A 25,133-nucleotide genomic window follows, 5' to 3' on the forward strand; every position below is an offset into this window, starting at 1 on the left:
TAATAATAATAATAATAATATATTTGATTTGTAGGGCACTTTATAGTTGTGGAGCAAATCTCAAAGCGCTACATTGTAAAAGAACATAACAGCTAGCAAGAGAGTAAAAAGAACACTAGAACTAGTAAAAGAGTAGGGAAAAAAAACATAAAATAAGAAGGGCTAAAACTGGCAAAAGAACATAAAATGTGTGGAGCTAAAACTAGATAAAAATCAACAAAGTACTTTTAATTTGTTTTACTATAAAAAATATGAGTTTTTAGACCTTTTTTAAAAGCATAAAAGCAAGTCTGTGGTGCTCTCAGGTCAGGGAGAGCATTCCACAGACTGGGAGCGGATGAGCAGAAAGCCCGATCTCCCAATACCCATGTAGATCTGATCATTGACATTATCGGTTCCACAACTAGTTTAGTTTCTTTAATAGTTGTCATACAGAAGTACAGAATACTCATTCATACTCATACTGCTATAATGTTTCTTATTAAACCTTCGGAAGGCAGGAGTACTACACTGTATGTTTCTTAGAATGCGTTTATTTTGCCATATCTATCATCGCACTGCCACTTTACTGCCATTATTGTATTCTACTGCTATTATTTATTATTTATACTTACTATGTACCACTGTTGCTAAAAATATTTGCACTACGTTCTCTTTTACCTCCTATATTTATTTCAATCATACATACATTTTTTAGCCACTGTTTATACTGTATATCGTCCTGTATAGTGTGTGTACATTGTGTCCCATATGTCACTGTATGCTTATAGTGTCCTATATGTTACTTTATGTTTATATTAGATATTTTTTTATATACACCGTGGGGAGGGGGAAACGCAATTTCATTTCTCTGTATGTCTTGCACATTATGAGAAGCGACAATAAAGCTGACTTTGACTTTGACATTTGGGACTGGCCTCTCGATGGCACCCAGAAGTCACAGAGACCACTAAAGAGAGACGATAGAGGCCGGGAATGCGTGACTTTGTTCCCATCCTACCTGGTATCCCTGCCACGCCTCTGTCCAGCCCCGTGCCTCCGGCCCGGACCTTGTGGGCCCCTCCTTCTCCCAGGGGCCCCACGGTGAACTGGAAGGGGCTCCCGGGGACGTGCTGGCCCCGGTACTTGACGTTGACCGTGTGCGGGCCCATCTCCTGGGGCACGAAGCGGACGCTGTAGGCGCTGTCCTCACCCTCGATGATCTCGGCGTCTTCCGTCTTCCCACCGGGACTGGTCACCTGCGCCGTCATCTCCTGAGTACCTGTCTCGCCTGAAAGAAAGAAAGAAAGAAAGAAAGAAAGAAAGAAAGAAAGAAAGAAAGAAAGAAAGAAAGAAAGAAAGAAAGAAAGAAAGAAAGAAAGAAAGAAAGAAAGAAAGAAAGAAAGAAAGAAAGAAAGAAAGAAAGAAAGAAAGAAAGAGCGGTGGTGGAGCAAGAGGAGAAGGAGGAGCAGAAAAGGGGGATGGGAGAGAGAGAGAGAGAGATAGAGAGAGAGAGAGAGAGAGAGAGAGAGAGAGAGAGAGAGAGAGAGGAGAGATGAATCAGACGCTTCCTCTTCCTCATCATCCGTTTCTCTAGATGTCACGTCTCAGACTCGCTGTGTCTCTCTGTCTCCACAGGTCTCTTCAGCCGAGCCAGACCGACCGAGCAGGAAGCGGTACGGTTGGCTCGCCGGGCCACGTGGTCATCAGAGGAGTTTTATAAGCGTCCGGGTTCAGTCGTGGTGAGGTCACATGGTGAGGTCACATGGGGTGACCAGGCTGAGCCAGGCAACGGCTCACATTTTCCACCAAGCAAACAAGAACCGCCACATCTCTCCGTCATATCTCTCCTTCACATCTCATCTCTCATTCATATCTCTCCTTCACTTCTGTCCTTCACTTCGCTCCTTTCCCCACACGCGACACACAGGTACGCACAAGCGCACATACACACACACACACACACACACACACACACACACACACACACACACACACACACACACACACACACACACACACACACACACACACACACACACACACACACACACACACACAGACTGACTGACTGATACTGTTGCTTCACAGCAATAGGGTTGTGGGTTCAAACCCCGGCAGAAGGCCTTTCTGCACAGGCTTTCCATGTTCTCTTCTGGGTTCTCTCCGCTTTCCTCCCACATCCAAAGACACGCATACTAGGTAACTCGTGCCATTTCCCTTGACCTGTTCCTAGATAGTTAGGATGGGTGAAATGCACACATGTCCCCCACGGGGACAATAAACGTCCCACTTGAAGGTCAATATGGCAGATGTTTGGTTGAGCTGAGCCCAGACACTCCCAGGAGACTCGACAGTAGTCTCTCGTGTCAAGAGTCTAGCGACAGGCTTGGTCTAAAAACAGGGTGGTGGTGGAGGTTCGATTTCACGACATTTGGGGCCGATCTCAAAAACCTCCCCTTGGCCCTACCACAGGGCCCTATATCCCCTGGCCACGTAGCGTAGGGCGTCCCGATTCTTCTGTGGGCAGAGGGGAAGTGATCATCTAGCCCGCCGACTGGCTCTCCAAACGGAGTGTTTTCAGATGCTGAAACGGGTGAAATGGAGGGGTGGTGGAAGGTAGAGTGTAAAGGACTTAGGTTTCTGTTAATACGCTGATTCGCCTGTCACATTTTTCCTATCTCACACCGTTCCAAACAACTATTTCCACTGCTCCAAATCGAGAAAACTATTTATGGTTACGACAGTTTAATGATCAGATACGGCGAAACTGCTCAACCAGACGAACCGAGCGGTAACATATCTCATTCTGGGTTCGTTTTCTCCACCGCCGGTGCCAGTAATGTAGGAGAGACCTGTCTGGTTACGGAGAACCACAGAAGATATTGAGGAAAAATTATTGAGGCCTAAATGATGTGGCCTTTTCTCTCCAGACACACAGCGTTCAGTTCCACTACATTTACAGTTCACACAATGAACCTAATCTCAAGATACGCTGTAAATAAAGTGCTGTGTTTGATACACACCCAGGCCACTACCCAGTCGAAGGCACTCCGAAACAAGCACTCAAGTTTGAACACTTTGATGAACATTGTTACTCAGCTGTATAAGAGTTGTACCCTTCCTGCTGAGTTGTCGTACAAAACTTGAAAGTCGCTTTGGACAAAAGCGTCAGCTAAATGACAAAATGTAAATGTAAATGTAAAACGAGGGGTAGGGCCAAGGAACATTGGAGTAGGGGTTATATCCAATTTATAAAAAGATATTTTATATATTTAATTATATTATTAATATCTTCTTTATATAAAATAAAATAAAATTATATAAAATAAAGAAACACTGGCCCGTTGGCCCTACTGCTAGAGTTTCTGGGTTTCGCAGATGATGGGAAAATTACACACACATAGACTGCACTCTTATCCAACGCGCTTTACAACTGTATGCCTCAAATTCACCCATTCACTCAAACATTCACAGACCGACGGCAGAAGCAACCGTGAAAGGCGCCAACCTGCTCATCGGGAGCAGTTAGGAGTTAAGCGTCTTGCTCAAGGACACTTCAACACTGCCGGGAGGAGCCAGAATCAAACCGGGAAGCATTAGATTACCAGGCGATCGATCTGCCTCCTGAGCCACTGTTGCCCCCCCCCCCCGCCACACACACACACACACATGCACACACACACATAACTACACTTTAGGTTACGTTTCTAGGCCCTGCTAACAACAAATAAGCTCATACATAGTATGTAAGTCCTTCACATTATTCTACTACCGGGGACGAAACAATGGGTGTGTGTGTGTGTGTGTGGCGGGGTGACAGTGGTTCAGGAGGTAGAACCACTGTTGCCCCACCACACACACACACACACACACACACACACACACGTACACACACACACTCGCACACACACACACACACACACACACACACACGCACACACACCCTCTTGCTGTGGCTGCGGCTGCGGCTGCCTGTTGGGCTGGACTCCGCCGCTGAAGCCCGTCAGGCTCTCTCTGCCCATGAACTCTCCGAACACGTCCCTGAAGGGGTCGCCCCCGACCTGGGTGCTCTCCTCCACGCGCACCTCCCTCTTGGTCTCCCCCGCGCGGGTCTTGCTGATCTCCGTGCGCTCCGTGCGCGTGTACGTGTGGCTGCTGCGCGTGAACGTCCGTGTCAGGCGCTCCTGAGCCGACACCATTTGAAACCAGTTTCCTAACAGGGGGGTGGGGGGGGGGGGGTGGAGGAGGAGGAAGGTAAAGGGAACGAGGAAGGAAGGAGGAGACAAGGAGAGAAAGAGTTGAAAAGAAGAGTTTCTACCAAAGGGCAAAGCGAGATTTAAAGGGGCACGCCGACATTATGGGCGCTAAGCTAAGCTAGCTAGGATAGGCGGGAGCATGTCTATGTTCCCCGGGTCCTATGTTCCCCGGGTCCTATGTTCCCCGGGTCCTATGTTCCCCGGTAGCGATAGATAGTCAGACCACCAGCCCTGATTCCAAACTCTAACCTTAACCAACTTCGAAAGAGGGCCTAAGCATAACCAGTTCCAAACAAGGCGGACATTAATAATTAATAAAATAATAAAAATGTATAAGATTTTCAATCAATCAATCGGGGAACATAGGACCCGGGGAACATAGGACCCGGGGAACATAGGGATGACCCCAGATAGGCTAGCTTAGCAGTTGGATAGCTTTCTACTATAATGTCTGTGTGTTCCTTTAAGATATTAGAGCATCGCTGTTGTAACCTCGTAACTCCACTCTTGAGTTGATGACTTCCTGTATTAAACTCAAATTGAAGGTTTGCCATTTTGCGTCTTTACGAGCTGACAAACGAACGTCTATGAAATCCTTCTGAAATCCATTGTTATCGTTTCAAAAACGCACATGGGCGTTGATCTGGAAATTATGTTTGTTTTACTCCATTCCTGAAAAGTTGTTGTTGTGGAGATACGAGTCGTTGTTTTTGTTTTTTTACCCAACAGCAGTACATTATATTGACGCGTGTACTTCAGAGGGGAAACAAAGAGTGCAGGAAGATAGTCAGACAGACAGACAGACGGACAGACAGACAGGAACAGAAGAAGAAACCAGGTTGTCTAAATCAAAGCACTCCTCTGTTCGTCTCACCTGGTATTTTGAGGTTGAGGTCGCAGGTGCTGCCAACGGTGGCGATGGACGGCGCCTGCCTCTTGCGGGTGATGCTCTCCTTCATCCTGCCCTCGCCGAACACCTTCACCGTGAACGGACTTCCTGTCGGGACAGACCAATCACAAAGCGTCAGATCAAGCACTATCGCTATCGCCGTTCATTATCCGAACAATTCACATTTTTGAGAAAGTGTTGTTTTGATGTTGTTTTTTTAATACAATACACTATTTTTCTACTATATTACATGTTACCAATACCGGTATTAGTGCCTTGCAAAGTGCAGATAGGAGGTTTTTCACCACCTTTTTCTAATGCAGATAGGAGTTTTTTTTCTTCGCCAACGATATGGAATCACTGAAAAGATCGCCACCCTGACAAGTCTGTTATTTTTTATTTTATTTTTTTTAATCTACTTTTTCTCCCCATTTTCTATTTTTCTCCCTTCCCCAATTTTGTATTGTCCAATTCTACCCTCCCCTGTCTCGAACGCTGTTAGGCCATGCCTCCCACAGGCCGGCTGCAATGTGGACGAAGCCTTGCATCACACGTCCCCTCCGGTACTCGAGGAGGCAGCCGTCGCATCTTTTCACCTGCACAGCGCGATCTCTCAGCGGCGAGGGTCTGCGTGGGAGGGACACGCCGCCCCCGTCGCTTCGTGATTCTACTGCGCAGGCGCACCAACCGACCTGTAGGAGTCGCTGTCCACAACGTCCGATCCCCACCCACCATCTTCCCACCCCCGAATACTGCCAATTGTATTAGTATGAACGACCAGCCAAGCTGGTAGCAACGCCGAGAGCTGGGCTCGAACCCAGCATCTCCTGCATTGGTGGCGTGCGCCTTGCCCACTGCGCCACCTAGCCGCCCTCTGACAAGTCTGTTCTATAACCATTTTGAATGCAGTGTGATCGTTGACAACAAAACACTGTCTGAATGGTTTTTCAGAGGGATCCGGTGTACGACAGGGCTGTACCCTCTCGACCCCATCCTCTTTCTTTAAACCAGTACCTGGGACGTGCTGGTCAGCGAACTTGATGTTGATGATGTAGTTCCCAGGCTCCGTGGGGCAGTAGGTCACTTTACACGTGCCGTCCTCCACGTCCTCACAGTTGATGTCCACTTTACTGGGACCCTCGATGGACAGACCCAGACCCCCATAGCCTGAGGAGGGAAGAAGGTAGAGTGGGGAGACGGAGGAGGAAGGAGGTGAAGACGTGTTGAGGTGCGGTACAAAGAGAGGTGTCAAATAATGATCATGTCAAATATAATGTCCCGATCACATTTTTTTGCTCCCGATCCGATCCCGATCATGTGATTTTGAGTATCTACCGATACCGATCTTTCCCGATCCGACCAAAAAACCTTTTTTTTTTTTTTTTTTTTATCCCAATTTCTCACATTACATTCACCCTGAATGTTGACGTTATCCAGGTGAAAAGTTAACTTCATTCAAGCGAGGCATTGCAATCCTTGACATACATCATTTGATGTATAATTAAATCAAAGGAAATGCGTTTGGGTCTGAGAGTGTGGCTGGTCTGCCGTTCTGCAGCTGGATACTATTGGTTTGTTTTGGCAAAATTCTTCTGCTCTATGTGACAATAAATAAATGAATGATGATATGCAATTTAAAACCAAAACTAAGGCCTCAGTGTGAGTTTAAGATGTGCACATGGTCATGTTTGTTTAAAAAGAAAAAAAAAGTAAAAAAAAAAAAAAAAAAAAACCTGATTATTATAATTTCTTTTGCCGATCCCGATCTTTGGAAAATCACGTGATCGGCCCCGATCCCGATCACGTGATCGGATCGGGACATCCCTAAATATAACAACACCAATTATTATGTCATCTGAAACGTTCGATGTGGACTCAAATCAAGGCTTATCCACCAGTAAAATTTTGGGCATGTTTTTTGGCTACGGCTGGGGGTCTTTTTTTATTCTTCTAGCCACTTGGGCAGGTAGCCAATTTGTGTCCCAATCCATCTTTTCTGGTGTAAATACTCCTTTAGTCATATCTAAATTGGCTGGTGAAATGTCAAATCCACCTGGTGAAATGTCTAAATCCGTCCGGTAGGGCTGTACCGAATGCTTCAAAGCTTCGATCATAATGTTGACATTCGAATTCTAAATCAACATATGAATTTTTTTATATGTTTTTTTGTGTCTATTCATTCTGTTCACAGTTGCATATAAAGATTAGGCTACACTAATATTATAGTATTATAGTATATGACTAGTCATACAAATTAAAATAAAACATTTAGCCCATTTTAAATCTGCTAACCACTGTGACAAAAAAAGCTAGTTTTAATGCCGTGACAACGCCCCCCCCCCCCCCCCCGTACACTGAGGTCTTAGTCTAACCTGCGATCCTGGTGTCGACGATGAACTCGGCCACCTCGAAGGTGTGCCCCTCCAGCAGTCCGTGGCCGTACACCTTCACCTTGCTGGCGTCGCCGATCTCCGACTGGCCCACCATGATCTTGAAGGGGCTGTTGGTCACGTGCTTGCCGTTCTTCTTCACGCTGACCACGTGCTCGCCCACCTCCTTGGGCGTGAACGAGATCCCTGAGACGGGTGAGAGGTTGGAGAGGCGCGGCGTCAGGAAACACACAGGCCGAATTCTGAACGTGCTCACTTCACATCTCTCCTTCATATCTCTCCTTCACTTCTCTCCTTCTCATCTCTCCTTCTGATGTCACCTTCACATCTCTCCTTCTCATGTCTCCTTCACATTTCTCCTTTGCATCTCTCCTTCTCATCTATCCTTCTCATGTCTCCTTCACATCTCTCCTTCTCATCTCTCCTTCATATCTCTCCTTCTCATCTCTCCTTCTCATCTCTCCTTCATATCTCTCCTTCTCATCTCTCCTTCACATCTCTCCTCCTCATCTCTCCTTCACTTCTCTCCTTCACTTCTCTCCTTCTCATCTCTCCTTCACTTCTCTCCTTCACTTCTCTCCTTCTCATCTCTCCTTCTCATCTCTCCTTCTCATCTCTCCTCCTCATCTCTCCTTCACTTCTCTCCTTCACTTCTCTCCTTCTCATCTCTCCTTCTCATCTCTCCTTCACTTCTCTCCTTCACTTCTCTCCTTCTCATCTCTCCTTCTCATCTCTCCTCCTCATCTCTCCTTCACTTCTCTCCTTCACTTCTCTCCTTCTCATGTCTCCTTCACATCTCTCCTTCATATCTCTCCTTCATTTTCCTCTCCTTACATTTACATTGACATTTTGTCATTTAGCTGACGCTTTTATCCAAAGCGACTTACAAGTTCTGTACGACAAGTCATCCGGAAGGGCACAACTCTATCAGCTGAGTAACAATGTTCATCAAAGTGTTGAGTGCTACAGTGTACGTTAGTTTATTAGGACAAGTGCATGACAGTAAGGTTAGTTAGGGTTAGATAACAACAACAAAAAAAGATTCAGATAATGGTCGAAGAAGTGCGTCTTTAGTCGACGGCGAAATATTGGACGGGTTTCGGCTGTCCTAACTGGGGTGGGTAGTCCTTTTCATCTCTCCTTCATATCTCTCCGTCACTTCTCTCCTTCTCATCTCGAATTCATATCTCTCCTTCACATCTCTCCTTTCTCCAACCAGCACCACACATGACTCAGATACACAGGTACGCACAATGCTGGGTTGTGACAACCCACGACAACGCCTCTACTTCCTCAGGCGCCTAAGGAAGTTCCAAGTCAGTCAGAAGATCCTTAGGAACTTCTACTCATGTACAATAGAGAGCATCCTGACCGGCAACATCACCTCCTGGTTTGGGAATAGCACTGCACAAGACCGTAGCAGACTACAAAGAGTGACACGTTCAGCCGAACGCACAATTAGAGGGGGGCTTCCCACCCTCCAGAACATTTACAACAAGCGGTGCAAGGGGAAGGCTAAGAGAATTATTAAGGACTCGAGCCACCCGAACAACTGCCTCTTTGAACTGCTGCCGTCAGGCAAGCGATACCGGAGTCTTAAGGCGAGCACAGAAAGACTCAGAAGGAGCTTCTATCCCCAGGCCATCAGGCTGCTAAACGAACAATAATCGCTAAACGAACAATAATCACTATGCAACAACCATCAAATGCACACAGCACACACACCCACACGCACACACTCACTCAAACAAACAACACACTGCAGCACCCACTCTCCACACTTTAGATCACACAAACACACTTACACTTTATATTTATTGATAAAGGATTTGCACTACAACTCGTACACCTACTGTGAATTGTACCTAAACTGCACCTCGTCCATTTATGCCTTGCACTATATAGTATTGTATATTAGTACACTGCACAGTATTGTATATTGTATGGTAACTACGTCTACGAACATTGTACATATGTCTAAACTGAACACTGTGACCTCTTTTTTTACTTCTAATTTTTACTATGTTTTTATTTCATACTTATCTTGTCATGCACAGTCTCTGGAGCGCAACAGTAAGAAGCATTTTGTACAAAAGTATTCTGTACTTCTGTATGACAACTATTAAAGAAACTTGAACTTGAATATGAGAGGGTGTGCTATACCGCCCTGCAGAAGCTAACCGCAGTAACTACAATGCCCTGCAGAAGCTAACCGCAGTAACTACGCAAACAGTGAAGTTCTTTGACTATCCAGTGATTTTGTAGTTATTGCAATTATAATATTTTTTCTGTATTTTTTCATCCATCCCAATTTAGTCGTTATGCCAATTCCCTTCCTGGTTGTTGCGCGCATTGCCCCACTGTCGGCCTGGGGAGGGTGTAGAACTACCACATGCCTCCTCTGATACATGTGGAGTCGCCAGCCGCTTCTTTTCACCCGACAGCGAGGAGTTTCACTGGGGGAACGTAATGCGTGCAGAGGTTCACGCAATTTCCCCCAGATCCCCTCCCTGCTGAACAGGGGCCACGACCGACCGGTAGGAGTTTACAACGACCAGGACCCCCCCCCCCACTGGCTTCCCACCCGCTAACTCTGCCAATTGTGTTAGTAGGGACGACTGACCAAGCCGGAGGTACCGCTGACAGCTGGATGCGATCCCAGAGTCTCTGCGGTGGTAGGCGAGTGCTTAGTCCACTGTGCTACCCAGCCGCCCCGTTATTGGAATTCTTTATACGCCTTTATTTTTTTTAAACAGAGCAACATTGAACCCTGAAACTTTGTCACAAGATAAAACAGATATTGAGAGGTTCTATTTCACTCATGAATCAATGAAAAAAAAATTATTGTTACTGCGGTTAGCTTCTGCAGGGCAGTACAGTGTAGGATGAACCCACCTAAACACAGCTCGCCGACCTTTTAATTAGACACGTTTAACCCTTTCACTACCACCCTACAGAAGCTTAACCCTTTCACTACCACACTGCAGGCGGTTAACCGACGGCGAAATCGTTAACCCTTTGTGGTGTGGTAGTGAAAGGGTTAAACTGATATGAATTCTTTATGATTGAAGCTACAGCACAGATCCTTAAGGGGGGCGATGGCATTCAGGCCTGGCTAGTGGCTCACCGATATGCCGATTGGGCAGTCTCTTGAGAAGACAGGGCTCCTCGTTGCCCGACGGGGCTCTGATGCTCGCTGTCAGACTGCTCAGGTCTGTCTCCGTGATCTTCAGGGACACGTCGGTCGACGTGCCGACATTGAGCTGGGACGTCCTTATAGAGTCGTCTCCTAGAGAGAGAGAGAGAGAGAGAGAGAGAGAGAGAGAGAGAGAGAGAGAGAGAGAGATAGAGAGAGAGAGAGAGAGAGAGAGAGAGAGAGAGAGAGAGAGAGAGAGAGAGAGAAACTTTTAGCAGAGTGCTATTCTATCAGGGTATTTCTACATTTACTAGTACTATTCTATACCCTTTCACTACCACACTACACAGGGTTAACGCTTTCACTAACACACTACAAAGGGTTAACACTTTCACTACCACACTACCTAAGGTTAACCCTTTCACAACCACACTATAGAAGATTAACCTTTGACTACCACATTACATAAGGTTAACCCTTTCACTACCACACTACAAAGGGTTAACACTTTCACTACCACACTACCTAAGGTTAACCCTTTCACTACCACTATAGAAGATTAACCTTTCACTACCACACTAAAGAATGCTAACCCTTTCACTACCACACTACAGACGGTTAACCATTTTCACTACCACACTACCGATGGCCCTTTCACTACCACACTACAAAGGGTCAACACTTTCACCAACACACTACAAAGGGTTAACACTTTCACTAACACACTACAAAGGGTTAATGCTTTCACTAACACACTACAAAGGGTTAACGCTGAGTGCGGTAGTTACAGACCTTTAAGCCTCCTCGGAACCGATGTCAAACTGTACTCTAAGATATTAGCCATCAGATTGCAAAAGCATATGACGTCTTTAGTTCATCTGGACCAAACTGGCTTCATAAGAGGTCGCCTGATCAATGATAACATAAGGCGAATACTGCACGTACTAGATGCAGACAAAGAGGACACCACACCTAAGGCGATGCTATCCCTGGATGCTATGAAAGCATTTGACAGGCTGGAATGGTCGTTTCTATGGGCAGTATTAGAAAGGATGGGGTTAGGAAAATGATTCATTGATATGATTAAAGTACTATACAAGGACCCATCGGCCATGATTACAACAGGCACATTCATCTCCGAAATCTTTCCGGTATCACGCTCAGCCAGACAGGGTTGCCCTCTTAGTCCCGGACTATTCGATCTATCATTAGAGCCTTTAGCACAATATATAAGACAATCCCAATACATAGAACCAATCGTAATCAAGGGCACACAACATAAAATTAGTTTATATGCGGACGACGTAATATTGTTCATGCAAAACCCCAACACCACATTGCCGCATCTACTCAAGTTGATAGAGAACTTTGGTGATTTATCGGGATTTAAAATAAATTGGCCGAAGTCGGCTTTCCTTCCTCTTAACATCCGAGCAAAAAAAGACACAACCCTCCCAGGTGCGATACCCATGGTTAAACATTTTAGATGCTTGGGTGTGGAAATATTTCCCACCATAAGGCAAACGGTGAAGCACAATTACACAAAAATACAGAACAAAATCAAAGACGACCTGGACAGATGGGCAAAACTTAAAAACTCAGTACAGGCAAGGGTATCAATAGTTAAGATGGATGTATTACCAAGAATCAACTTCATCAGCTCAATGCTACCGTTACCTCCTCCAGAGGGCTACTGGAAAAGATTACAATCCTCCACATACAAATTTATTTGGAATAACAAACCACCTCGCATAAAAAGATCCACCGCACAGAGAAATAAATCAGACGGTGGCATGGCAGTTCCAGATTTTTTACAATATTTTAAGGCTTTCACATTAAGACCATTGACAATATGGTTTGATCCCCAGGCTTTGGTATCTTGGAGAGAATTGGAAGAAAACATAGTAGCCCCACAGAGACTGAAGGACATAGCACACACTAAACTTTCAATCAAGCACTGTGAGCGGGAATTTGGCCCCATAATTACCCATGCAATCAGAACATGGCGAGAAACACAAAAAAAATATCCTAACCCTCAAAAATGGCATAATCACACTCCCATATTCAATAACAATGCACTCTTAATGGGAAAACGTCCTATAAGATTCCCTATATGGGAAAAGCAAGGCATACACTCATTAGGGGATATTTTTAATAACCAGGGCTTCTGTAGTTATGGAGAAATATGCACAAAGTTTAACCTCACCGAGTCCACATGGCTTTTTTACATACAGTTACGCCTATGTTTGAGGTCTCACGGTGTTCCATTACACATACCAGTTGAACACCACAGATACCACACATTTTTCTATGAAAGAGAAACATTGGGAGGTTTTGTATCAGGTTTTTATTATCAATTACTAACGTCCTCGTATGAAACCCTTCAACTAGAGTACTAGACACTGTCTGGAGGAGGGATATTCCAGACCTGGAAAGTGACTTTGATTGGCAAGAAGCATGGGCAAATGTCCGTCTTACATCAAGGAACCCGGACCATCAACAAATCAATCTTAACTATATTCACAGGACATACTTGACTCCTATAAGACTGAACAGAATGGGCCTGAAACAAGACTCAAAATGCACCCAATGTACAAATGGAGACGAAGGGACATTTATGCACATGTATTGGGACTGCCCACCAGTTAAGGCATTCTGGAAAGATGTGACCCATCAATTATCAAAACTCGTATCTTGGAATATACCAGTACACCCCTCTGTATTGCTTTTAAATGATGTTTTTGAGTTTGCAGTAAATCCACAGCTAAAGAGATTGGTCTTATCGGGTATCACAGTAGCTAAAAAACTGATCGCATCACGCTGGTTTCAACCGGAAAAAATGTGCCGGAAAGTTTGGTCTCTTACATATCTCGATGTGATATATCAAGAAATATCTACAGCAAGAATTCTGGGTCTCAACGAATCCAAAATGTCAATGTGGGTAGAAGTGGTGGAGAGAATAAAAGCTAGCTTATAATGGTAGTGTCTGTTAGGAGTGAGGGATAATGGAGGTACTATCCAAGGAGGGGTCCGGGAGGGGGGGTTCGAGCTGGAGCATATGTGTGTAGGGTTTTAGAAAATAGGTATTAGGGGTATGTTCTATATAAACATTTATATAATTGTAATTTCGCTGGATATACACTGTATATGGTTAAAATGTTATTATAGACTTTTTTTTTTATCTTGTTTCTGTACTTGCATGTAATTAGTATGACTGTTAGTTTCATTATGCATTATGTGTTGAGTACTGACTTTTAATAATTTTTGTTTTGCAATAATAAAAAAAATATAAAAAAAAAAAAAGGGTTAACGCTTTCACTAACACACTACAGAAGGTTACCCTTTCACTTTCACTGCAGAAGGTTAACCCTTTCACTACCACACTACAGAAGGTTAACTCTTTCACTACTACACTACAAAGGGTTAACCATCTGTAGTGTGGTAATGAAAGGGTTAACCTTCTGTAGTGTGGTAGTGAAAGGGTTAAGTGTACTTTTTCTAAGCAATGACACACACACACACACACACACACACACACACACAAGTACCTGTGATCTTGGCAGTGAAGGGGCTGCCAGGGATGTGTTTGTCATCGAACTTGACGATGATGTTGTAGTCTCCTGGCGCGGTGGGGAGGTAGGACACAGTGCAGGTGCCGTCCTTGTTGTCCTTACAGGTGATCTCTGCCTTGGAGGGACCCTCCACAGCCAGGGACAGACCACCTGGAGAGAGGGAGGGGGGTGAGAGAGAAAGAGATTTAATTTTTTTTTATATTAAAATTAGTGCTGTCAATCGATTAAAATATTTAACTCGATTAATCGCATGATTTTCCATAGTTAATCGCAAATTAATCGCATTTTTTATTTTTTTTACCTTCAACGGATATTTTTCAAGTTCCAAGTTTTAATACTCTTATCAACATGCGAGTAAACAAATGCTTGCTTTATGCAGCCATTTAACACAAAAGGATGACCCTCATGCATTGCAAATTTGCATCCAATTCAAAACAGAGTACTGCACAAAATAACTTAAAAGAAAATAATAATTTAAAACAATGAATAAAGTGTGCATGAAATAATAGGGGAAAGAAAACGTTAGGAACTTGTTACATTCACCCACACAAGGGCTGAGTAATCACACACCCCCCCTCTCTCTCGCACACACTCTCCCAGCTCTCTTTCTCTCTTGCCCCTTCCTCATCTCTCTCACCCCCCTCTCTCTCTATCTCTCTCTCTCTCTCTCTCTCTCACACACACACAGGGGTGTAGCTCCAGATTCTGGGCCCCATGAAAGAATGTATTTGTAGGCCCCCAGTGAATGCGAGCGTGCGTAAGTGTGCGAGCGGATTTTTTTTTTGGCAATTTTTTTATTGATGAAAACGCATAATATGGTTTTTACCTATACATTCGGATCAGCAGTTCAGCACCTGCACTGTTGGTGGGTGAGCCTAGTAAAGGATGTCGCATTGCATTCATCTTCAATGAATGGACCAATGCAATAGTCTACCAAAGCCCCCCCTCTCTCTCTATATATCTCACACACACACACACACACACACACACACACACACACACACACACACACACACACACACACACACACACACACACACACACACACACACACACACACACACACACACACACACACACACACACACACACACACACACACACACACACACACACACACACACACACACACACACAAAAAAATGTTGGGCCCCCCCCCCAGTGCTGGGCCCTTGGAATCATCCTAAGCTACCCCCCCCCCCCCCCCCCCCCAGCTACGCCCCTGCACACACACACACACACACACACACACACACACACACTTCAGAAACAAACATAGTATCAATGAGAGCATCAATAATACACCTGAGTGAAGTCTAGTAAAAAATAAAAATAAAAAGTAAATTTTTTTCTTTTTTTTTCTCCTTAAAAGTTAATTGTGAGTTAAAAAAAATAGTGGCGTCAATAGAATCGGGCAATAACGCGTTAATACCGCGTTAACTTTGACAGACTTAATTAAAATATATTTAGTTTTTAAGAATTGTAAAGGATAGGCAAAAATAAGCAAAAAAAAAGCTATTCCTTTTTTCGGTCATTGAGTTTGGATTTTGTGTGTGAGCTTACTTTGAATATGTACATTTCTGATATATTTTTTTTGTAAGTCCACACGGTGTGTTTTTGATTTGTCTGTAAACAAAGACCGAAAATAAACTATTCATTCTTTCATTCAATCGAAAGACTCGCCTGCTACGGGGTGACAGGCTGAGATGGGGGAAAAAGCAGCATAAAAGAAATAAATAAATAAAAAAGCCACAATTGCATTTTTCTGTCTGCAACAGAACCGACTGAACCCGTGGATCGATGGTAATGAGTTACAAGGCTCCCGGAGCTGGAGGAGCTTCTTTGATGTGCTGTTCACTCGCTTTCAAGTCATGTCGCTGGGAACATTTTATTTTCTGTCGCTACGTTTAGAGCCTCGGCAAACACAATGAAGTACCTTGTATCATTATCGTACCCCGTGTCTGGGCCGGAGTTAAAATTGGCTCAGGTTGGCGTTACGAGAGAAAGGTATGAAAAGAGAATCACAACAGACATTGTTATTAATGTCTTTTTCTTTCAATCGACTGAAGTTTAAAGACTCACCTGCTATCGAGGCAGTGGATATAAGCAGTAGGGTTGGGTACCGAACTCTTTTAAGGGTACCGACCGAATTACATCGCTACTACGGAGTACCGATTCACGCTAGATCAATCGGTACCAGATTTCGGTACCTTTACATAAGTAAAGTTACAAGCGGGCAGAAAAGTGGATTTTTTTTTACTTGAACTTGAGGACTGCATACTTTTTTTGCAAACCAAAAAACAAAATATTTTATACTTATAGCACATGCATGAGCCTGGTCTCTTTTGAAAGATGACATTCTGAAGTTTCTGATTCCAGAAAATAAATGAACTTTTAGTGCTAAAGTAATAGTGTTACATACGTCTGAACTTGAGTTGTACTTGTTACTCAAGTTTTTCTGTAGTAGTTAGTAGTCCAGAGGTAGTATTTCCCCAGAAGGTGGTATGGCTTAAAAATAGCCATAGCCTGAAGCCTTATGTAGTACATATCCAAATTTCGTAAAGATCCATTCAGAAATGATGATTGTGATTGAGTGATTAGGAGTGATTTTGGTAAACTGTGTACAAAGAAAAACTCAGTTTTCTCATAGCTGTTTTGCTCTTCCTGTTTTCGTGTTTCTTCGTGTTTTTTTATTTTTAATTTAGATCCCCATGTGGGGTATCATTGGAAAGCCACACTCATTGGTTACAACGATCCACAATCATTTTCGAGGTCGGATCTAGATTGACGGAACTACTGCAGCCTGATTCGGGAGTGGTATTTTGCGCAATACTGTGTACTTTGCACAAGCTTCAAATACCGGCATGTAACTCGAGAACCGCTGAGCGGATTTTGTGGCTATCGACAGGCAACAAATAAGCCTTCAATTCGATATCTATATTGTATTACAAAATATGCACACCGAGCCACTAGGGGTCGCCAAAGTGCCGGTTGCAAAAAATCCGAAAAGCAGCAGGAAAACTCCAACATTTTGGGAAATTAGCTTATTTAACATCTTCCCTGGAGTTAGACAAAAAGATACATACCTTTTTTGTCTCTGTGCGTGCATTTAGCTTAGGGAACAGTCACTCCGTTAGCGTAGCTTAGCTTCATCACTAGAAGTGTGGGGGTTTTAGAGCCTGACGTTCCCTACAGTGCCCTACAGTCACCAAATACACTCCAAATACAACTCAAACGTTCCTGTAAACATGTTGTGACCTGTGTATTTACCACGTGGAGAAATAAAAAATTATTGAATTCGACAATTACGTTTTCTAAGCAGATATACTCTGAACAATCTTTTGCCGAACGACTCGTCTCTGGGCGCAGTCAGTGATTTCTACGTGGAAGCCGTGTTTGTTTACATTCTCATTCATTCAAAGGATCCGATCCGATTGAAGTTTATGGATACCATGACTTAAAATCCTCTTACCTTGACGATTAAAACCAGTTTTTTCTTTTTATTAGCGATCTGAAATCATATTTCATCAACCAAGTCTACCGTTGGAAAATCAGCCACTCCAGGCGCTCAGATGTGAAAAAAGCGCCCCCTATCGTCTCCCAGATGGTAATTCACCCTTTTGGATTGGACTCAGTGAAAATGAATGAGAAAAAAAAATCCGTACAATGTTGAAATTGAGAAGTTAAATCTTCAGCACGGTACCTTCCCCGGCGTCCTTGGTGACGATGGTGAAGGCGGCGGGCCGGTTGACCATGCCGTGGCTCAGGCCGGGGCCGTACGCCGTCACGTGACCACTGTTGATGGCGTCCACGTAGAACTGCAGGGGACTTCCTGTTGTGGGACAGGAAATAGAAGAGTGGATTCATGTAAGGTCACACCGAAGCCGTTAATAACGTGGTGTGGAGGCTTTCCTCTAAGGTCTCTGTTCACAGCTCCTCCTCCCCCCTCCTCCCTCCTTTCCTCTTCTCTCCCACCTTACCTTTTGTGTCACCTCATCTCCTTAATTTGATAAGGATATAGGACAGGAATGTATAAGCATTATGCTTCAGCCTGTACCTTTTCAGTCACTGCCAAAATCAAAGACGGTTGACAGTCTGCAATGATTGTGCATATTATTGTATTGTGTGTGATGAATAAAACGACTACAGTGGCTCAGGAGGTAGAGCAGTCGTCTGGTAATCGGAAGGTTCCCAGTCCGATTCCCACTCCTCCCGCGTCGAAGCATCCTTGAGCAAGACCTAATTGCTCCCGCAATGCAAAGTCCATTTGCATCGTTTTCTTTGCTCATGTAATGTTTATACCTCATCCGTGTTAAGAACGTTTATACCTCATCTGTGTTGAGAATGTTTATACCTCATCCGTGTTAAGAATGTTTATACCTCACCCGTGTTGAGAATGTTTATATACCTCATCCGTGTTGAGAATGTTTATACCTCATCCGTGTTGAGAATGTTTATATACCTCATCCGTGTTGAGAATGTTTATATACCTCATCCGTGTTGAGAATGTTTATACCTCATCCGTGTTGAGAATGTTTATACCTCATCCGTGTTGAGAACGTTTATACCTCATCCGTGTTGATGATGTTTATACCGCATCCGTGTTGATGATGTTTATACCTCATCCGTGTCGAGTTTCTCTTTTGGTTCAGGCAAAGTTGTGATGAGTCTGACCTTCTTCTTGATTGACAGGTAATTAGCTTGTTAGATTTCAAGTAAGATATCATAGACCAATCAATTTGAAGCACATCGGCACGTTGACACGCCTCCAAAGCACTCTTTGACTACGTTCACACCACAAGCCTTAAGGGCTCAATTACGATGTATCGCTCAGATCCAATTTCTTTGTTTGTCACATTCTTTTCTAAATGTGGCCATTATGACATTCCAGGCACCTTGCATGGTCGCCTCCGCCGTCGTTGTGTGTGAATGTGTGAGTGAACGGGTGAACGTGAGGAACAAAAATTGTAAAGCCCTTTGGATAAAGGCACAATATAAATGCACCATTTACCATTACTACTAAATTCCATGTCGTAGAAGACGGTTGTCTGACTCAAACGGTGCCACGCGGTGAGAACCAGGCCGGTCCATTAGGAGGGGGTGTAAAAAGTACCCAGAAATGATACTTAAGTGAAAGTACCTACCGTCTCAAAATCGTACTCAAGTAAAAGTCAGAGTATCTGGCTAAAAACACACTTGAGTAAAAGTTAAAAAGTTTCTACTTTTAAATGTACTTAAGTACTAAAAAGTAAAAGTAAAAACTATTCTTCTAATAGCAGGTGTTTAATCAAAGATCCCCGCTTTCTAGTCTTGCTCAAGGACCAATCAGCATGGATATGGGCGGGTTCATTTTCCATTGATGGGGATTTGATTGGCTGTTTTTAAATAAAGTGCGGCCGCAGGATTCATAACGTTAACGTTATTCGGCCAGAGAAACAAATATACTAATTAAAGGGGCGCTCCAGTAGCACACCATATAGCGCGCTGAGTCGTGAAGCGGTCGTCCCGGGTTCGTTTCCCAGTCCCGGCGACCATTTGCCGCATGTCTTCCCTACCTCTCCTCCCGTTCTCCCTCTCTCCTCTATCGGTCCTGCGTGGCCAGAAAAAGCTGTAAAACGCTAATAAAGATAATAAAAAAATATATATATGTAACGGTTGTGACAACGTCACCTCAAACTTCGATGGCCAGAGTGGGAGTTGAACCCTGGTCTCCCACACCACGGGCAGCAACACAGACCGCTATACCAAGAGGTGAATTCACTTCTAAGTACTGGGTCTATGCGTCTTTTGAGGATGTGAGAGTGAGTTTAACCCATAGCACCGCTACTCACCCCAGCCCTTCTTGACTGCACTTCACGATACCATCCGTTACATATATATACTAATTAAAACTGTTTGACCTGCGAGATTTCTACACTGTACTTTGTAGGTCTGCATTTTAAATGTAAGGAGTAAAAAGTATGTTTTTTTTCTCTGAAATGTAATCGAGTAAAAGTACAAGTATACAAACCTAATAATACTTGAGTAAAGTACAAATCCCCAAAAACAGTACTTACTGTAAGTATTGTAACGAAGTACAATTACTCAAGTACTTTACACCCATTAGGTGAGCGCTCCATCCATCCCTGTGGGCCCCGCTAACCCCAGGAGCGCCTTCCCACTCTCTCACTACCAAGTGCTCTCTCTATGGCCGTGGCCTCGGGGGGAAATGAAGATTAACTACGACAATTTTGCCCCGCGGCACAGAAACCCGCGGTGCTCTGATATTATAAAGGGACCGCATATACTTCTTCGGTGCCTGTTGAAACCTGGCAATGATGATTAAAGTGGCAATTAAACACTAGGCTGAAAGCCTAACAGCCACTGGTCACTATGTTAATTTGATATTAAACGCCGTTCATTATATACAGCAGCTTCACAATCTCTGAAAGCCATGGATTTATTGTGGCTAATGTTCATTTTTCACCAGAGGCTACAGCCATGGAGTACATACTTCTGGATTCAGGGAGAGGGGTGGTTCTGAGCTCTATAATGTATTTATGTAGCTATATGGACTGTGAGATTGTTTCGGTTTTAATTTAGTTTTTTTGCTGATTTATTGTGCACATAATCTCACACACGTCCAAAAACGCTAAACAGTTTTGCACACATTCATTTAGTTTGACAGTAACTGAGCGTGAATGAGTTTGAATATGGACACCAGTGACATTGAATCCTGAGATTATGTGCAAAATATATCAGTATTGTTTTTTTTTTATGAAGTGCCCCTTTAATGGTTTAACAGGAATCAACAGATATCATTCTGTTCTTTGAGTTCATTTGTTTAAATGCTTTGCCATAATCATCCATATAATAGGCAGGCCTGCTCTTGATGAGTCAACAGTAAGATAATACCGCAATCGACTGTAATATATACATGTGGGGCGACAATGGCTCAGGAGGTAGAGCAGTCGTCTGGTAATCCGGAGTTTCGCGGTTTGATTCCCGCTCCTCCTGGGCAGCGTGTCGAAGGGTCCTTGAGCAAGACACTTAACCCCTAATTGCTCCCGATGAGCAGGTTGGCACTAGGGATGGGTACCTTTCACATTTGAATCGATACCGGTACCCAACGGTAGCTTTTTTCGGTACTTTAGTCTAAAAAAAAATTATTTACCTATCTCAGTCGTGAAAAAAATAATCCTAACTTCAAATAACTACAATTTCGACCATTTTCGGCTTGCCATTGCTCCAACTGCTTTGTTGTTGAATCAAGTCAAATCCTAGGTAAGCATATATTGTGCGTGTGAACGTTGACATGAAAAGAAAAAAAGTAAAAAAAAAGTAAAAAGAAAAAGAAAGTAAAAAAATGTTTTTTTTTTTCTTCTGTATCTCACTTGAATCGATACTCGGTAGTACCGACGTGTTTCGGTTCGGTACCTCAAAAGAACCGAATTCGGTACCCATCCCTACTTGCATGGTTGCCTCCGCCATCGGTGTGTGAATGTGTGAGTGAATGGGGTCAAATGTGAGGAAGAAATTGTAAAGCGCTTTGGATAAAAGCTGCTATATAAATGCAGCCATTTGCCATTTACCATTAAGTACATGTTTGTGTGTGTGAGTGTGTGCGTGTGTGCGCGCGTGTATACCTGGGATGTGGTTGCCGTCATACTTGATGTCCATCTCGTGGAGGCCTTTCTCTGTGGGGGAGTACTTGACGGTGACGGTGCCGTCCTTGTTGTCCGTGATGTTTGGGTGAGCCGTCTTACCAGAGGGCATGCGGACTTCACCTGGTGGTAAGGAAGGAAGGAAGGAAGGAAGGAAGGAAGGAAGGAAGGAAGGAAGGAAGGAAGGAAGGAAGGAAGGAAGGAAGGAAGGAAGGAAGGAAGGAAGGAAGGAAGGAAGGAAGGAAGTTATTGTTATTAGACTTTGAACTGTTGAACAGTAATCCAGAACTATTTTATTGCACTGTATTCTATTCTACTATTTTATTGCACTGCACTATTGCACTATTTTACTGTCTATTTTTATCTTACTCTTTTTATTATTGTCTATTTAAAACTGAATCAAACCATAAACCAGGTGGCCTGTTGGGATGTTAGATCTGTGAAAAACTGTGTCTGCACTTTATGTGCTCATTGTATGCCTGTCTTTTCTCTGTTGTGAAGCACTTTGAGCTGCAGTTTCTGTAGGTGCTATACAAATAAAGTTTATTATTATTATTATTATTATTATTATTATTATTATTATTATTATTATTATTATTATTATACACATCTTAGGAATGTTCCTTCCACCACATCTCTATCTCTCTCTCATACACACAGACAGACAGACAGACAGACACACACACTCACTCACTCTTGTATTACTATCTTACTACAAAAGGTTTTACCGACAGTCTTATCTACAAACAGTCTTACTCCCTTATTCCCAGGGTTAAGGCACTGAGATCCCACCCCCATTGCTACGTGAACCTGGATACATACAACCTCACACAGTCTTACCCATAAACACTGATCTTACCTGTGATCTCTCCCTTCTGCACGGTGAAAGGAATGACCAGATTGAAGGGGCGGAGCATGGGCTCCATCCCGTCGCCAGGGGTGACGGGCTCCTCCGTCGCCTAGAGCGAGAGAGAGAGAGAGAGAGAGAGAGAGAGAGAGGGGGGCATTAGAGATTCCGGGCTGACGTCCCAGTCGGAGGATATGGGGAAGAGAAAGCGCTCACAGCGATGGGTGGCATATGATCGTGCGAGAATCCAACCATGCCGGCGATAGTCATGCTGGGGAACATGCCAGAGCAACGGGATACGACGGGGAACATGGAATCAGAGACATTGAGCGCTCTGAGAGAGCAGCAGCAGGCAGCGCCGTACAGGCCTGTGGCTCTGAGCAGAGAGACAAGATACAGAGTGATGTTTTTGGGGGGAAATGAAAAGGAATGTCTGTCTGACCAAGGGGTGGAAAGAGTACTGAAGTTACTGTAGCGGATCTGGTAGAAGTACTTTTAGGTACGTTTAGGTAATTTTAGCTACTTTTAGGTACTGTTAGTAACTAACATAACCTAACAGTAACTAACATAACCTAACAGTACCTAAAAGTAACTAACATAACCAGATCTAACAGTCAGATACTGTTAGATATATAGAGGAAATTACAGTAATAGAGGAAATTACAGTAATAGAGGAAATTACAGTAACTAGACTAAATTAGTTATAGTAATAGTGAATTACAGTAATAGAGTGATTGAGTTATAGTAATAATAGTGAATTACAGTAATAGAGTGATTGAGTTATAGTAACAATAGTGAATTACAGTAACTAGAGTGATTGAGTTATAGTAATAATAGTGAATTACAGTAACTAGAGTGATTGAGTTATAGTAATAATAGTGAATTACAGTAACTAGAGTGATTGAGTTATAGTAATAATAGTGAATTACAGTAACTAGTGATTGACTTATAGTAATAATAGTGAATTACAGTAACTAGAGTGATTGAGTTATAGTAATAATAGTGAATTACAGTAACTAGTGATTGACTTATAGTAATAATAGTGAATTACAGTAATAGAGTGATTGAGTTATAGTAATAATAGTGAATTACAGTAACTAGTGATTGACTTATAGTAGTAATAATAGTGAATTACAGTAACTAGAGTGATTGAGTTATAGTAATAATAGTGAATTACAGTAACTAGAGTACTTGAGTTATAGTAATAATAGTGAATTACAGTAATAGAGTGATTGAGTTATAGTAATAATAGTGAATTACAGTAACTAGAGTGATTGAGTTATAGTAATAATAGTGAATTACAGTAACTAGACTAAATTAGTTATAGTAATAGTGAATTACAGTAATAGAGTGATTGAGTTATAGTAATAATAGTGAATTACAGTAACTAGAGTGATTGAGTTATATTAATAATAGTGAATTACAGTAACTAGAGTGATTGAGTTATAGTAATAATAGTGAATTACAGTAACTAGTGATTGACTTATAGTAATAATAGTGAATTACAGTAATAGAGTGATTGAGTTATAGTAATAATAGTGAATTACAGTAACTAGAGTGATTGAGTTATAGTAATATAGAGTGAATTACAGTAGCTAGAGTGATTGAGTTATAGTAATATAGAGTGAATTACAGTAGCTAGAGTGATTGAGTTATAGTAATATAGAGTGAATTACAGTAGCTAGAGTGATTGAGTTATAGTAATAGAGTGAATTACAGTAACTAGAGTGATTGAGTTATAGTAATATAGAGTGAATTACAGTAGCTAGAGTGATTGAGTTATAGTAATAGAGTGAATTACAGTAACTAGAGTGATTGAGTTATAGTAATATAGAGTGAATTACAGTAGCTAGAGTGATTGAGTTATAGTAATAGAGTGAATTACAGTAACTAGAGTGATTGAGTTATAGTAATAGAGTGAATTACAGTAACTAGAGTGATTGAGTTATAGTAATAGAGTGAATTACAGTAACTAGAGTGATTGAGTTATAGTAATAGAGTGAATTACAGTAACTAGAGTGATTGAGTTATAGTAATAGAGTGAATTACAGTAACTAGAGTGATTGAGTTATAGTAATATAGAGTGAATTACAGTAACTAGAGTGATTGAGTTATAGTAATAGAGTGAATTACAGTAACTAGAGTGATTGAGTTATAGTAATAGAGTGAATTACAGTAACTAGAGTACTTGAGTTATAGTAATATAGAGTGAATTACAGTAGCTAGAGTGACTGGTTTACAGTAATAGAGTAACTACGGTCACTGTAATTAGTTACTTTCCACCCCTGTGTCTGAAGCGTGTAAAATGAAGGACGTGGTTTGCCTATGAAGCAGGAAAAGTACATTATCAACGTGAAAAGGGATGTGTGGAGAGATGTGGAGAAGCAGTGGAGTTGGGAGGTGCAGTTGGGAGGTGTA

General features: G+C 42.8%; 1 protein-coding gene across 1 annotated transcript in view; it reads right to left on the minus strand.

Annotated features, from left to right (window-relative positions):
- Positions 1-25,133, minus strand: part of flncb (filamin C, gamma b (actin binding protein 280)) — a gene marked incomplete at its 5' end in the record, with an annotated part of 155,781 nt that overhangs the window by 11,574 nt on the left and 119,074 nt on the right. Inside the window, 10 exon segments of the mRNA XM_084330952.1 lie at positions 1,001-1,270; positions 3,926-4,195; positions 5,113-5,235; positions 6,142-6,294; positions 7,500-7,703; positions 10,645-10,806; positions 14,202-14,375; positions 17,929-18,057; positions 21,851-21,991; positions 22,728-22,827. Of these exon segments, the coding sequence (XP_084187078.1) occupies positions 1,001-1,270; positions 3,926-4,195; positions 5,113-5,235; positions 6,142-6,294; positions 7,500-7,703; positions 10,645-10,806; positions 14,202-14,375; positions 17,929-18,057; positions 21,851-21,991; positions 22,728-22,827 (1,726 nt within the window).

This window comes from Notolepis coatsorum, assembly GCF_963971535.1.
Source record: "Notolepis coatsorum genome assembly, chromosome: 15".
NCBI lineage: Eukaryota > Metazoa > Chordata > Actinopteri > Aulopiformes > Paralepididae > Notolepis > Notolepis coatsorum.